This window comes from Sarcophilus harrisii, chromosome 2 (genome assembly GCF_902635505.1).
Source record: "Sarcophilus harrisii chromosome 2, mSarHar1.11, whole genome shotgun sequence".
Classification (NCBI taxonomy): domain Eukaryota; kingdom Metazoa; phylum Chordata; class Mammalia; order Dasyuromorphia; family Dasyuridae; genus Sarcophilus; species Sarcophilus harrisii.
In genome coordinates, this window is record NC_045427.1 from 245,601,860 (window position 1) to 245,616,058 (window position 14,199).

The following is a 14,199-nucleotide window of genomic DNA, read 5'->3' on the forward strand; positions in this document are numbered from 1 at the left end:
TTCCTGTAGGTTCGGCTTTAGAGTTAGTTGGGGCTGCCTACAGCCTGATCTCTATGGCTCAAAGGGCTTCTTGGTAACATGAGACTGTCTGGGAGAAACTAACCTATGCAGCACCTACCCTGGGGACAGACACTCAGGGTCTGCATTTAGCACAAGTGACAGACCAGCCCATCAGCCACCTGCCCCTCAGCCCCCATCCTGCCACTGTTCCCCTGTGCCACACAAATGGGATAAACAGGACAGGCCTCAGCTCTTCAGTGCTGCTGTTGGCCGTGAGAAAGGAGGTTTTTCTTGGTGGCTTTATTTTTTTCTTACCCTTGAGATGTCTCTGAAAATGGATTACAGCTCATTTCCCCGAGACTGCCACACCATGGACACACTGGAGAGGCAGCTCATCTGTCCCATCTGCTTGGAGATGTTCTCCAAGCCTGTTGTCATCCTCCCCTGCCAGCACAACCTGTGTCGGAAGTGCGCCAATGACATATTTCAGGTGAGTTGTGGCCCTGTAGCTACAGGAATCCCTTCTTAGTGACTGCTATAGATCCTATCTTCTTGCCCTTATCTATCCCCCTCCTCTCCCTCCCCTATCGTTCTCTGGGATCTCAAGCAGCATGACTTCCCTGGTCACCTTCCTCCAGGCAGCTGTGTTCTGAGAAGGGAGGGAACACTTCTGGGACAAACAGGGGAAAGGCTGATGGTACCTGCAAACACTGAGGCCCACTGAATCACAGCACTCAGAAGCCCTCTCCAAGTGAGATGACCAGCCCAGTGAAAGACTGCTAGGACTTCATGATCTGGGATTTGGGACTAAGGAAAACAGCTTTGCTGGGTGGACTTCCAAATAATCAAACCAGATAATATTTATGGACTTAGCACAGTGTTTGCACATAGTAGGTATTTAAATTCTTGTTCCTTCCCTCTTCCTATAGTCTTGTGTTTAAGATTTATGGGGGAGTTTGGGTGTGTGTTGAGAATTTGTGTCTTCCTGATATATACTTGTTCCCAGCTACCACTTAAAGTATAAAAAATGGGGAGAAGGGCTTTTTATCAGACTCTTTGAAGGAGTCTTGACTCTTAGTGATCATAACCCTAAAATCACTGGTGTGGAAGAGGCACTGGATTTGGAGTCCGAAGACCCAAGTTCTAATCCAGAGGCAAGGTAGCTATGTGACCTGAAGCATGTCATTTTTAAGTAATTTGAGCCTAAATTTCCTTAACAAAAAAAACGGGAAGGTTGAATTTGCTAATTTCTAAGAACTTTTCCAACTCTAAAGCCTATAATCCTAAGAAAGGTTTAGAAAGTTATTTAATTTCTAAGAGATCCTGCCAAAGAGAGCTCTGGCCATGAAGAAAAAAGGCTCCTTCTTGGCTGGCTGGCTGGTATCTGGGATATACTGCATAGCATTCTAACTGGGTGGGGCCATGGAACCAGAAAAGGGCAGGTGGTTAAAGGCATAGATGATGGCCTTGTGCTTTCCATCTCCTCCCTTAAGAAGCAATATCTGTCACTTGACCATCCAGATTAAATATCCTGTGACTACAATTGCGAATTTGTCCCATGAAATCTTCTGGTAAAAATACCCATGTCCCCAGTGTCTGCCTGTCTCCAGATTCTTCTCCAGGTCCATCAGCATTACCTTCTCAACTAGTATCCACACTTCACTTCTTGAGTTTCAGCCTTCTGTCACCATGCTGGCTCCTCTTGCTGCCTACCCCACCCCCTTCCAGGAGCAGAGAATCCTCCTCCAAACTTAAAGAAGAATGAGGACCTTTTTTTTTTTTTTTTTTTTAAATCTCTCAAAGGTCCCAGAAAACTATCAAGTAAAAAGCAACTTAGTACAAAGACTTTTAGGAAGAGCAAAATAAAAACATTCTCCTTGCCCATTTGGAAGTTAGAGTTGAGAAGAAACTCAGAGTCCATCTAGTATACTCCCTTCATTTTATAAAGAAACTGAGATCCCAAATAATATTTGATATTTAAATATCATTTTTAAGATTTACAACTCTATGAGAGTGACAGTACAAATATTGGTATCTCAATTTTACATATGAGGAAATAGAGGTACAGAAAATTTAAGTTATTTGCCGAGGATCACATGGATAATAAAGTAAAATCACCAGGACTGAAATTCAAATCTCCTGATGCCCAGGCCAGTGCAAGTCAACTGACATTTTCTTAATTTTCTTAAGTGCCTATATGACAGGAAATGTGACAAAGGATGAGAATACCTTAAAAAAAAAAAAGTTCCTGCCTTCAGGCTTATTGTTTAAATGGGGAAACAACATGCAAATAGCTATGTACAAATAAGTTATGTATATATACATTCATACAGAGGATAAATTGTTAATTTACAACAGAGGGAATTTACTAAGGTCAAGGAAGACTGGAAAAGACTTTTTCTAGAAGGCAGGACTTTAACTGAAATTAGAAGGAAGTCAAGGAATCTAGGAGGTGGAAATGTGAGGATTCCAAGCATTCCATGATTTCCTCCAAAAGCCAATAAAAATGCTAAGAGTAGAGATGGAGTGTCATGTTTGAAAAACAGCCAAGAGGCCAGTGTCACTGGATTGCAGAGTACATGAAGGGAATAAAGTATAAAAAGAATGATAAGGTAAGAAGGGACCATATTATAAAGGACTTTAAAAGTCAAGGGGGTATTATAGTTGATCCTAAAGGTAATAGGGAACCAGAAAAGTTGATTAAATAATAGGGTAACATGGTCAGATTTGAGCTTTAGAAAGATCACTTTGATAACTGAATGAAGGATCTGTTGACATACAGAGATATTTGAGGTAGGGAGACAAACCATCAGTCTATTGCATTTGTCCATAAGAGATGATGAAGACCTGTTTCAGAGTGGTTGTAATGACAGAGGAGAGAAGAGGAAGTATATGAGAGATGTTATTAAGGGAGAAAGGAAAAGACTTAAAAACACACAGGGGTTGAGAGAGAGTGGAGAATTAATGATGAGACCTAGATTGTGAGTCTGGGTGACTGGAAAGATTGGTGGTATCCTTAATACTTATTAGGAACTTAGAAAGAGGAAAGGATTTTGGAAGAAAGGATGGGTTCAGTTTTGGACATGTTGAATTTAAGATATGCGTGGGATATTCAATTCGAGATGTCTAGTAGGTAGTTGGAGATTGAGACTAAAGACTGGAAAGAGGTTAGAGTTAGAGAAATACATTTGATAGTTATCTATGTAGAGAAGATTGAAATCACAGAGCTGATAGATCTCTAAGTAAAATAATAAAGAGGAAGAAAAGGGGTTCCAGAACAGAGCCATGAAAAAGATTATTCAGTAAATAACTTGAAAACTTTATTCATTAAATTCAATTGTAAATGGGTTTAAAAAAACACCCCAAAATTTTCTTTGTTGTAATGGCTGGAAGTAAATGATGGGGTGGATGACGGGGGAAAACATCTAGGGAAAGACTGAACCACTACCCCATCTGGTGGTCATGTTCTGGTACTGCTATACAAAAGCAGCTGCCTTTCCCTGGCAATGGCATAAATGCTGGAACGTTAGGTGATCTGTGGCCTGAAGCTCCTCATCCCAGGTTTGGAAACAGTGTAAGGACCACAGAATTTCAGAGCTGAAAGAAACTTCAGAGGTGATCATGTCCAGCTATATCCAAACGAAATCCCACCTACGAATTTCCAACAAGTGGCATCTAGCCACCTAAGCAACCAGGTGAACACTCACTGGCTGTATGACTGCACAAATCACAAATCCCTTTGTGCCTCAGTTTCCCCATATATAAAATGGACATCATAACAAGATAATAAGATCACCTATTTCTCAGGCTTCTTGTGAGGTTAAAATGAGAATATTTATAAAGCATTTGGCAAACTATAATGGTCTCAATAAGTACTTTATGACTATTACGAGGTCATCCAATCGCTGCTTGAAGACCCTTCCCCTTCAGCAAAGGGTCAAGAATCTCCCACCTTCCCAGCAAGTACCTTGCATTAGTGGACAGCTCTAATTGTTAAGAAGCTTTTCCTTACTTACGTCAAACCTAAATCTAACTCGCTGAAATTTCAACCTATATATTGTTTTGCTCTTTGATGCCAAAGGAATCCCTCTTCCATAGCAGGATTCTTCAGATATTTGAAAATCAACTAAATTTGTCTATTACACACCCTCTTCTCTAGGAAAACAAGACAACTAACTGATTTAAGAAGAATATATTCTTCAGTTCTCTCATTGCCCTAATCACTTTTCTCTGGGCACTCCCCATCTGATCAAAGTCCTTCAAAAAGGCTGTACTAATGACCTTTGGGAGCAGAGACACCAACTTTTCCCTCCTTTTCCTTCTCCCCCACTCATAGAGGTTTCTCCCTGGATGGAGAGAAAAGTGACTGATGTGGGCTTTGGAGAAGCATCCCAAGCTTAGGTGCCCCTTATAATTTCCTTTTCAGTCCCGAGGAACCACGCTGGGTTCCAGCGGAAGATTCCGTTGTCCGTCCTGCCGCCACGAGGTGGTCCTCGATAGGCACGGGGTGTATGGGCTGCAGCGGAACCTGCTGGTGGAAAACATCATCGACATCTACAAACAGGAGTCTGCCAGGTGTAACCTTAGGGCCTAGATTCTCTCCTCTCCCCTTCCCCCCAATATGAGACGCTTCCCTCCCGCCCCCAACCAGAATTCCCTGCTATAAGACCTCATTCCCCTGAGCATACAGAGCTGAGCCCAGGAGGGCCACAGTCTCAGGGACCCCTGAGGCTAGGGCTCGGCCTGATTCCCCCGTCACTTCCCCACCAAAAGCCCTAAGCCGCTGCTGAAACCCGAGTGTCCCACCTGCGAGGAGCACGAGGATGAAAAGATCAACATCTACTGCGTCACGTGCCGCGTGCCCACTTGCTCCCTATGCAAGGTGTTTGGGGAGCACCAGGCCTGCCGAGTAGCCCCTCTCTCCGACGTGTACGAGCAGCACAAGGTGCTCAGGAGCTCGGGACTGGGGCGGAAGGGGAAGCTGGGGGACCGGGCCAGGAAAGGAAAGCGCAGGTCCTGAGCGTCCATGTACTGCCCTTCCTTTCCCCCTCCCAGTCCGAGCTGACTGACGGAATTCGAACCCTGGTGGCCTCCAACGAACGGATCCAAGCGCTGATAGCAGAGCTGCAGAACACTTGCCGGAATGTGGAGGTGCGTAGGAGGTCTAGCTAGGGACGTAGAACGCAACTAAGGGTTGTCGTTGTCCCCGAGAGAACGCCGTGACTTTCTTTATTAGAATGCCTGAAATCTCATGGGAGATCTAGTCCAACCTCCCCCCTCTCACTTAGTCCCCTCTATAACGTCTCTAAATGGTCTTCTAGCCTCCGTTTAAAGGGGAACTCACAGGAATCCCAGAGGAAAATCGTTCTGCTTTGGGATAGTTCTAATTGTTAGGATTTTTTTTTTTAATTTGGAGCTGAAATTTGTCTCTGGATATTTGTGAGAACTGTCCCAGGAGCAGGAAAAACTGCAGGGAGGGGATTGGAAGCTGAGTGATATTGAGAAGCCATCATAAAGTTAGCTATGAAAACCATCTTACTTATGAAGTAAGTAACCTAAGTTAGGTGCTCGGAAGAAGCTGCTTTTTATTTTTGTAGCGAACTGGAAACCCAAACCCCCAAAGAAATGGATATTGAGGGGGTGGGGATTTGATCTGTAAGGAGATCTCTAACTTTTTGTGATTCTCCTGGAACCTGCACCGGGATTAATCTCAGCCTGGGAACCCGGTAGTCCTGGAGGCGGTGGCGATCCCTGGAGAGGAGGTTCGAACCTTCTCCTAGAGCCAGGATAAATCCTTGTCCCCTCTCCGCCTCTGGCCAGCGTCCTCTCACCACTCCACCCCTCCAGGACAACTGCAAGGCTCGGAAACAGACGCTGTGCGAGAAGTTCGAGCGCATGGCGGGGATACTGGAGGAGCGTAAGGAGATCATGCTTCAGCGTGTGTCCTACGAGCAGGCGGAGAAGACCCGCCAGCTTCGAGCCCTGAGTGAGGCCTACGAGGCTCGTGTGGAGGCTACCTCCAAACTGGTGAACACAGCTTTGCAGGCTTCCGAGGAACCTCAGGTCCCGCTCTTCCTACAGGTAGGTAGGTAAAGGAGGGGAAGAATTAGGCAAGCAGGTAGGTGGATGGACCAGCGGGCAAAATATAAAGGTCAAGTGGGCGGCTCCTGCTCCTGGGACCCGCCTTAGCTTCTTTTAGCCAAACAACGGGGCTGCTCTGGGCTCAGTGCACTTGAATTTTCGTTTCCTCCCTTGTCGGTTGGGAATGGACCCGACCCGATTCCTCAATTTCCTCCTGCCGTCTTCTCCAGAATGCCAAGGTTCTTATCCAGAAGTGAGTAGCACATCTTCTCCCACATCTGCTTTCTTTTCTCCATTAGAGTTTGGGACCCGTGGCTAATGTGTCCTATTCCTTCTCTTTCCAGGATTGCTGAGGCTGTAGGTAGCCCAGAACTGGAAACCCTGGAACCCGGATTTGACAACATGGAACATTATGCAGTGGACTTCAACGAAGAGGAACGGGCACTTTACCAGCTGGACTTCATCAAGAGTGGGCCCCATCTTGTCGTGTTCCCCTTAAAAAAATCCTGTGTCTCTCTCGCATATGCTGTTCCCAAGGCTCTTCTACTCCTTCCCCCAGTCACTTCCGTCCATTTTCTGCGTCTCCACTCCTGTCCCTATGTACTCTCTGTCTCCTTCTGTATGCTCCAGCCTCTACCTTTTTAAATTCTGTTCCCTAATTGTTGTTCCCTCATGTCCACCGCCCTTATTTCCTGCATTGCTCCTTAGTCTCCTCTTCTTTTTGCCTCTTATGTACCCTTTGTTTCCTTTTTGTCATTTTCCCCTGTCCTTTAGTCCCTTCTTTTCCTTTCCTTTGTCACTGTCTCCATGTCTCACACTACTGTCCCCTCTCTCTCCTCCCTTTCTCACCCTCTTAGAGAAAAAAAGTCCTGACCCCTCCCCCTCTCTGGCGTTCAAATTTCCTTAGGATAGGAAAGGAAATTACTCTAGATTCTGAGTCTGATTGAGAACTCAAGATGAAAGAGTTCAGTTTGTATCTGTACAAGGACACTTAGCAAGGCTTCGGGAATCAGTGTGATTCAAGATGTTAGCTTCTTTAGAAAAGGAAAGTTGGAAGGGCTGCAAGATGGTAAATAAAGAACTAGTCTTTAATCCGTAGCTGTGTGATCCTGGGTAAGTCATTTACCCCCATTTTCTCCAATTAAAAAAAAAAAGAAAAAGAAAGAAAGAAAGAAAGAAACAAAAAACATATGATCTGTGGTAATAGAACTGAAAAGGGTCTGAAGGAGTGAGATTGAGCTGAACCCTGACATCTGGGAAGGAGACTGACTTAATCTCTTGAATTAAAAAGGGAAATACTGAAGAAACCCTAGGAAACATGTAGAAGCCAGTTCAGAGACATTGTTTTGGGATTAGAATATCTGTTAAACAGTCCTGACCATATCCTGATCATTTGGTATAGAGTAAGAAATTCGCACTATTTTTTTTTTTTTTTTTTTTTTTTTTTTTTTGCTGAGGCAATTGGGGTTAAATGACTTGCCCAGGGTCACACGGCTAGGAAGTGTTAAGTGTCTGAGATAAGATTTGAACTCCGGTCCTCCTGACTTCAGGACTGGTGCTCTACCCAGAGTTTGCAATACTTTTATGCAAGCTTTAGTTTAACAACAACTTTTTTTTTTTTTTTTTTTTTTTTTTTTTTACTTTAAAAGAAAAAGAACTCTGGGAGAGTTGCAATCCTAGATAGGAGAGGGGTAGTTGATTGTTTGGGAGCCCCAACAGGGAGAAACTCAATCCTGATAGGGCAAGGTTTTTGTTGTTGTTGTTGTTGTTGTTGTTGTTTTAAGCTGAGGCAATTGGGGTTAAGTGACTTGCCCAGGGTCACACAGCTAGGAAGTGTTAAGTGTCTAAGGTCAGATTTGAACTCCTTTTAACCCTAGTTGGGAGATAAGGAAAACCGCTCTCAGAACTGAGAGGAGGAAGTCGAGGGATCAACTATAGGGGAAGGTTAGGGGAACCTCAATCTTGGGGGAGTGGTTGGAGAGCCTTGGTCCTAGGGGAAAGAGTTGAAGGAAATCCAGATCCTGCTGTGGGGAAGAGACTGGGACATCTCCAGCACTAGCAGGGCCGTTGGAGGACTCAAGGACTTCAAGACTGAAGTCTGAATTGATTGTTTCTTCCTCCTTTCCTAACAAATCATCTAGTGGAGGAACCGCTGGAGGCAGCGGTGGTAACTTCTTCGGAAGAAGTGGACTACACTACCCCGACAGAGGAATCTGGTGTAAGCGAAGACCAGGAAGAGGAGGTAGCAGCGACGTCTGCTTCGGGAGCGGAGGCCCCTGAAGAAGCTGGAGCCGGGACAGTGCAGCTCCGTGGAACAGCCCCGGAGGACGAGTTGGAACCGAGAACCCAGCGGCAGGTGGGGTGTTAGGGAGCGTGGCATCCCTCTGGATTCTGGACAGAATCCCTGGGACTTTTGATATGTGGGTCTAGTAAAAGTCCCTGAAATCTACTTCCCAGGATGCAGAGGAGGCAGGTGGGGAGCCCGAGGCTGGCGGAACGATGAGTGGGAAGCTTCAGGACAGCGGGTGCTCCGCAACTCCAGGCCGTATCCCGGTGCCACCTCCCCGGGCTCTCCGGGCGGAATCCCCCAACCCGGGATTGTGTGGGACTGAGATCTCGGGAAGTGAAGGCACCGGCAGTACTGTCAGCGGCCAGAACGAGGATGGGGCAGGAACCCCGGGATGCAGCCAGCCAGTGAGATTGGGAACAGAATTTTCCCTTATAGATCCCCACTTCCCATCCCTCTGAGTATTTTAGTGAAGAATGCACTTAGAAAGCTGTTCCCCCTCCCCTCCCATCTTGGGACAGAGAAGATGGGGCGGGAACCACGGAGAGCGATAGAAAAGGGCAAGGGGAAAGGTGAGAAAGACGTATAAGTGTCTTTTTCCTCTGACTCTTCCTTTCTTCCCTTGCAGAGTTCAGACGTGGCGGCCTCGGAGGGGTCAGAGCTGGAGGCGGGGGAGCCCCAGAGCTTTGCCTCGGGTCCCTTCTTAGTCTCCAGCCCATAGTTACTGCGGTGCTGACGGAAGGGCAGGACTTCCCTAGGGTACTACCGTCTCTAATCCAGTCTTGGGGTGGCCTCGATCCTGGAGGGGCTTGAGTTCTCTGCACATTTCTTTCAGGCCCTGTGCTTTACACTACAAAAGTTTCTTCCCGCCCTCTCTCTGGATACCTGGAGCCCAAAACTTTCTGTGATCATTTGGAAGTTGGGTTTGAGAGGAGAGCTGTCCTTTCTCAGGTCAGGGAGTAGGAGGTTGAACTAAATGCCCTTTGCGCTCTCTTACTAGACAATACCCTCTTCCCGAAATACTGAGCCAATCCCACAAGAGTTGGGAGATCCCAGGGTTAGAGTCGCCATTTCCCAGAGGAGGTGGGCTGTGGGGGAAATGGAAGGATTCGCCGCTGAAGCAGACTCGGTTTGAGAGACCTTGTCTGCGTAGGGGGGGAAAGGGCGCCGGCACAGACACAGAGGGGGTAGTTTCCCTCAATAAATCAGAGGCTTCCATTTTGCTTTAAACTTCACTGTTTTACAAGATCGTCGAACCCTCAGCACCCCCGCGGCCACGCTTTCCCGACCTCTGTCCTTTGACTTCCCTACTTCCAACTCCCCATCTCCCACCCCGCAGCCTCCCTAGCCCACTCTCCCTAGCAAGCGCTCGTTGCTCCGCGCACGGCTGCGCATCCTCTCTTCTCTGGCGCGGTCCAGCAACCCGCGCAGCAGGTGGAAGGGCAGATCCAGGGCATTGGGGGTCCTCTCCATCTGCTTCCACCCCGAGGGCGCGCGAATTGACCGCCACTGCTCGCCGCTGGAGTCCGCGAGATGCCTCCAAGTAGTCCCCAGATGGTCCGGGCTCAGCGCGGGGACTTCCCAAGCACGGGGCAATGGGAAGCAGGTGTCCGGGGGCAGGAACAGCAGCGCGGCCACGGCCAGAGTCACTGTCACGACCCGGAGCCTCCGCAGGGCCATGGCCTGCAATACACGTGTTCTCAGTCCGCTACACTTGAAGCCCGACTCACCTCTAACTCTGCTAGGAAACCCGCCCTCGCCCAACTCAGAACCTCAGAGCTCACCCCAGCATTAGATCTGTCCCGGCCCAGGCTGGATTTCCCTTTCTCCCTCCCCTTCCTTAACCTCCCACTCTACAACAGTTCTTTGGACCCTAAATCTGACCGGTTTTGATTGTATTGAAGCGGGGGAAGGGGTTCACGTCGAGTCTTGGATTGCTGGGCAGGGTTGGAATGGATTTAAAGAAAGGTAGTTCAGGGCCAGCAGTGGGTCAGGGTCCCGGCATTCCCCCCCCCCCCCCTTCCCAAACCCTCCCTCTTGTCCAGAGACACTCACAGCAGCCGTGCAGCGCAAGGCAGGATCAGTCGGAGCTGGGATAGGGACTAAGCTTAGCTGCTCGAGTATTGAGGGTCCAGGAACATTTATTTATATTCCTCACGTATGACTATACCACATGACAGAGAAGTAGAGGCGGGGCTGGGAGGAGCCAGAAAAGTGGCAGGAGCTGTCCCTGGTGCTGACGAAGAAGGAGGACTGGGGGAGGGGGGGGGGGGATTTGCGGTAGCCTGGAACTCAGACAGGAAATTTGTATTCACATTTAGTGTCTGTCAGGGGGCTTAATCTGGGCGCAGGCTATCTCTGCGCTTTATCTCTGGGTTTCTGCTTCTAAGTATGTCCATGTCTGTATTGCTTCTTTCTGTATCAATGTCCCATGCACTTCCTTGTGTCTGAATGTTAAACGTATCCATTTGCACTTTATCACGCATAATGCTTCTGCGCAACTTCATTCGGTTACATGGATTGTAAATGTGTGTGTGTGTGTGTGTGTGTGTGTGATATCCTTTATCAGAAAGGCATTCTGATAGCTAGTCTCACCAGCCTAAGGTTCAGTGACTGACACCATAGTTGAGGAGCTCCTAGGAAGACCAATTATTTTCTTCTAACACTATCACCTCGGTCAATAGAAGTTCCTCACTTTGCTTTTATATGGCAACACATACATCAGCCAAGACATGAATTGGATGAATTTGTTTCCTTGCCTCTTCTTCAATCTTGCTCATCAGATGCTCGCAAGGAAGTCTAAAATGCATACACTGCTCTCCTTGACCAAAGGGGCCCCCTATTGGTGGCTGATCAATTCTATCTCAGAAGGGACTAAAGGCTCTGGAAATGAAGATGAATTGCAACAATCAGAAAAAAAGACCCTTGGTAGAGGCTAGAAATGCAACTCAGAAATTCCAGGCCTGAGTCCAAACACCATTCTACCCCCTTTCCCATCAGGACTGGTAAAGGATGCTGTGGGGAGATGGACCCAAAGCATATTCCTGGGATGGGATAGGGTTCAAGTTCTTCAGTGTAGGAAAAGTAATGTGAATATCAGCCACTGGGGAGTGTAGTAGAGGTTTTCAGGAACTCATGTTTTACTCAAAATTACAGTAGCCAATGAACCATCAGTTTCTCCAGAAGATCAGGTCATCGCACCAATTCTCCCTGCCACAAACACCCCCCGCCCCCAGTCCTTCCTCCCACCCTATTTGCCATCCAGGTTAACAGTAGCTTCAAGTGTAGATTCCGGGATTCGAGGTCTAGAGAAGGCACCTCATGGGCTGACAAACCTGAGATTGACCCTGAGATTCACCATTCTCAGGTTAGACAGTCCTAGATGCACCTTCCATTGCTTCCAAACTGCTCTCTGGTAAGAGAGACGGACCACTGAATAGACTTTACATGCAAATTTCATCCACTGTATATCTGGGGATACACATCCACTGGGAAGTACACTTTATGTGAGGATCCCAGAATTGGCCCTGAGGATGTGAATCCAACGAAGTGCAGCATCTGAAGCATGAGCCTTTTCAGTTTCAGAAAAGAATGGTGAAATATTTAACCTAATAAGGAATTATTTCAATAATACATAAAATCTTTGAGGGAAGGGACTATATGATTAAAAAAAAAGTCTTTTCAGAATCTTGTAGAAGACATATTTGCTTAGTTGAATTGAAATGAATTCCAGGTTCATTGGGAACTGGAGAATCATCTGTAATTGAATAATCCCCATCATCAAATTGATGTGATCTAGAGAGAGAGAGACAGAGAGAAGGAGAAAAGAGTCATAGAACTGAAGGAGAAAACGTTCTAGAACATGAATTCCTGGGACTTTGCTATCCTTTGCAGTCCTTTTCACCTTTCCAATTCCTGTCTCTGTTACTATCATTCCCTCATTTTACTGCTTTAGAGATAGCTACTAGTGCAGTAGACAGAGCATTGGGTCTGGAGTCAGGAAGACCGTTCAAATGGAGCCTCAAACACTTAGTGGCTGCGTGACTTTGGATAAATCACTAAATCTCTGCCTCAGTTTCCTTACGTGTAAAGTGGAGCAAATGATAACACTTGCTTTCCAGGATTGTTATGAGGATCAAATGAAATACTATTAACACCAATGCCTGGAACATTGTAGGTGCTATATACTATACTTATTCCCCTCCCTTCTTCCTCTTGCTTCACTCTTGACCTACTCAGTCACTTTTCAATCACCTCCCCAACCTGGGTAATCAAATGCCAGGGCTCAGTTTGAAGGAAGGGATTTGGGGGAAAGTATATTTAAGGTATCAAACATGAGGCCTAAGGGCTGGCTGTGGTCTACAATACTCCCAAGTGTAACTGAGTCAGATTAAAATGTAATTTGGAAATATTTAACAAAATAAGTGAGAGTACAATAAAACATTTATAATTATTACATTTTAAAACTAAGTCAATATGCACCCTACAGGGAATCCTTATGTTAGATTAGTGCCCCATTGTTTCCTGAGTTTGCTCCTACTGCTTTGAGAGTTGCATTTACTTCTTCCCCGGAGAAAACTGCCCAAAATCGGGGTGCCCAGGATCTTATTTCCAGAGTATTTTTACATAAGGGCAACTACTCCCTAATCTAAATCTCTAATCTTTTAAAAAAAAATTTTAATAGCTTTTTATTTACAAATTATATGCATGGGTAATTTTACAGCATTGACAATTGCCAACCTTTTGTTCCAATTTTTCCCCTCCTTCCCTCCATCCCCTCCCCTAGATGGCAGGATGACCAATACATGTTAAATATGTTAAAGTACAAATTAAATACAAAATAAGTATACATGTCCAAGCCGTTATTTTGCTGTACAAAAAGAATCAGACTCTGAAATATTGTACAATTAGCCTGTGAAGGAAATCAATGCAGGCAGGCAAAAATATAGGGATTGGGAATTCAATGTAATGGTTCTTAGTCATCTCCCAGAGTTCTTTCTCTGGGCGTAGCTGGTTCAGTTCATTACTGCTCCATTGGAAATGATTTGGTCCATCTCATTGCTGAAGATGGCCAGATCCATCAGAATTGATCATCATATAGTATTGTTGTTGAAGTATATAATGATCTCCTGGTTCTGCTCATTTCACTCAGCATCAGTTTGTGTAAGTCTCTCCAGGCCTTTCTGAAATCATCCTGTTGGTCATTTCTTACCGAACAATAATATTCTATAATATTCATATATCACAATTTATTCAGCCATTCTCCAATTGATGGGCATCCACTCAGTTTCCAGTTTCTGGCCACTACAAAGAGGGCTGCCACTAACTAAATCTCTAATCTTGATCTCTCTATCCTTCCCACTCTCTCTCAAGCTCATTTCCCCTTTCCCCTGCCTATACATAAGATATATCTATCTAAATGTATTTCCACATCTCTGACTCAACATGTCCCAAAGAGAACTCAATAACTTTTCGCTCCACCTACCTCAAATCTGAATGCATTGTGTCCTGTTGGCAATCTTTTCCTTCCTGGAGTGCAGACACTTCTCTTCCTGACATCACTGATTAGATGTGAGGAGACAGAAGCATATGGATACCCTGTAGAACTAATGGGACTTAATCACAGATTATATTTCTGACCCTAGTGGAGGGCCCAAAGTCCATTCCCCCTTTATCAAGCTGGCCCAGGAAAAAGGCAGGGCTGTGTTGTAGTGTGTCTCTGTCAGATTACTAACAGAGACATTAATTCTTGGGGAAAAGATCGAAAGTATGCAATCAGAAGCCATGGAAGGAAATTAGGGTAGGATGAAGGAAGAAGTGCCTCTGAGACA

General features: G+C 45.9%; 2 protein-coding genes and 1 non-coding gene across 3 annotated transcripts; 1 reads left to right on the plus strand and 2 right to left on the minus strand.

Annotated features, from left to right (window-relative positions):
* LOC100913565 (tripartite motif-containing protein 54-like) lies at positions 1-9,104 on the plus strand. The gene is given in 10 exon segments (XM_012554087.2): positions 1-490; positions 4,427-4,575; positions 4,774-4,976; positions 4,979-5,151; positions 5,848-6,081; positions 6,312-6,334; positions 6,426-6,550; positions 8,223-8,437; positions 8,539-8,748; positions 8,997-9,104. Coding segments are annotated over 10 exon segments (1,608 nt in total). The 5' UTR covers positions 1-322.
* LOC111718575 (corticoliberin-like) lies at positions 9,012-10,485 on the minus strand. Its single transcript, XM_023494405.2, has 2 exons — positions 10,424-10,485; positions 9,012-10,051 (listed from the first exon to the last, which is right to left on the minus strand). Exon 2 carries the CDS (start codon positions 10,046-10,048, stop codon positions 9,713-9,715), a length of 336 nt encoding a protein of 111 aa, XP_023350173.2. The 5' UTR covers positions 10,049-10,051; positions 10,424-10,485; the 3' UTR covers positions 9,012-9,712.
* Positions 10,486-11,660: 1,175 nt separating this feature from the next.
* MIR352 (microRNA mir-352) lies at positions 11,661-11,810 on the minus strand. The gene has a single exon (NR_105679.1). It is a non-coding gene; the product is annotated as a microRNA mir-352 (primary transcript).
* Between the last annotated feature and the right edge of the window lie 2,389 nt (positions 11,811-14,199).

What these genes read in the sequence shown, in the direction of transcription:
- LOC111718575 (XM_023494405.2), bottom strand. Translation starts at nt 10,048, where the DNA reads ATGGCCCTGCGGAGGCTCCGGGTCGTGACAGTGACTCTGGCCGTGGCC.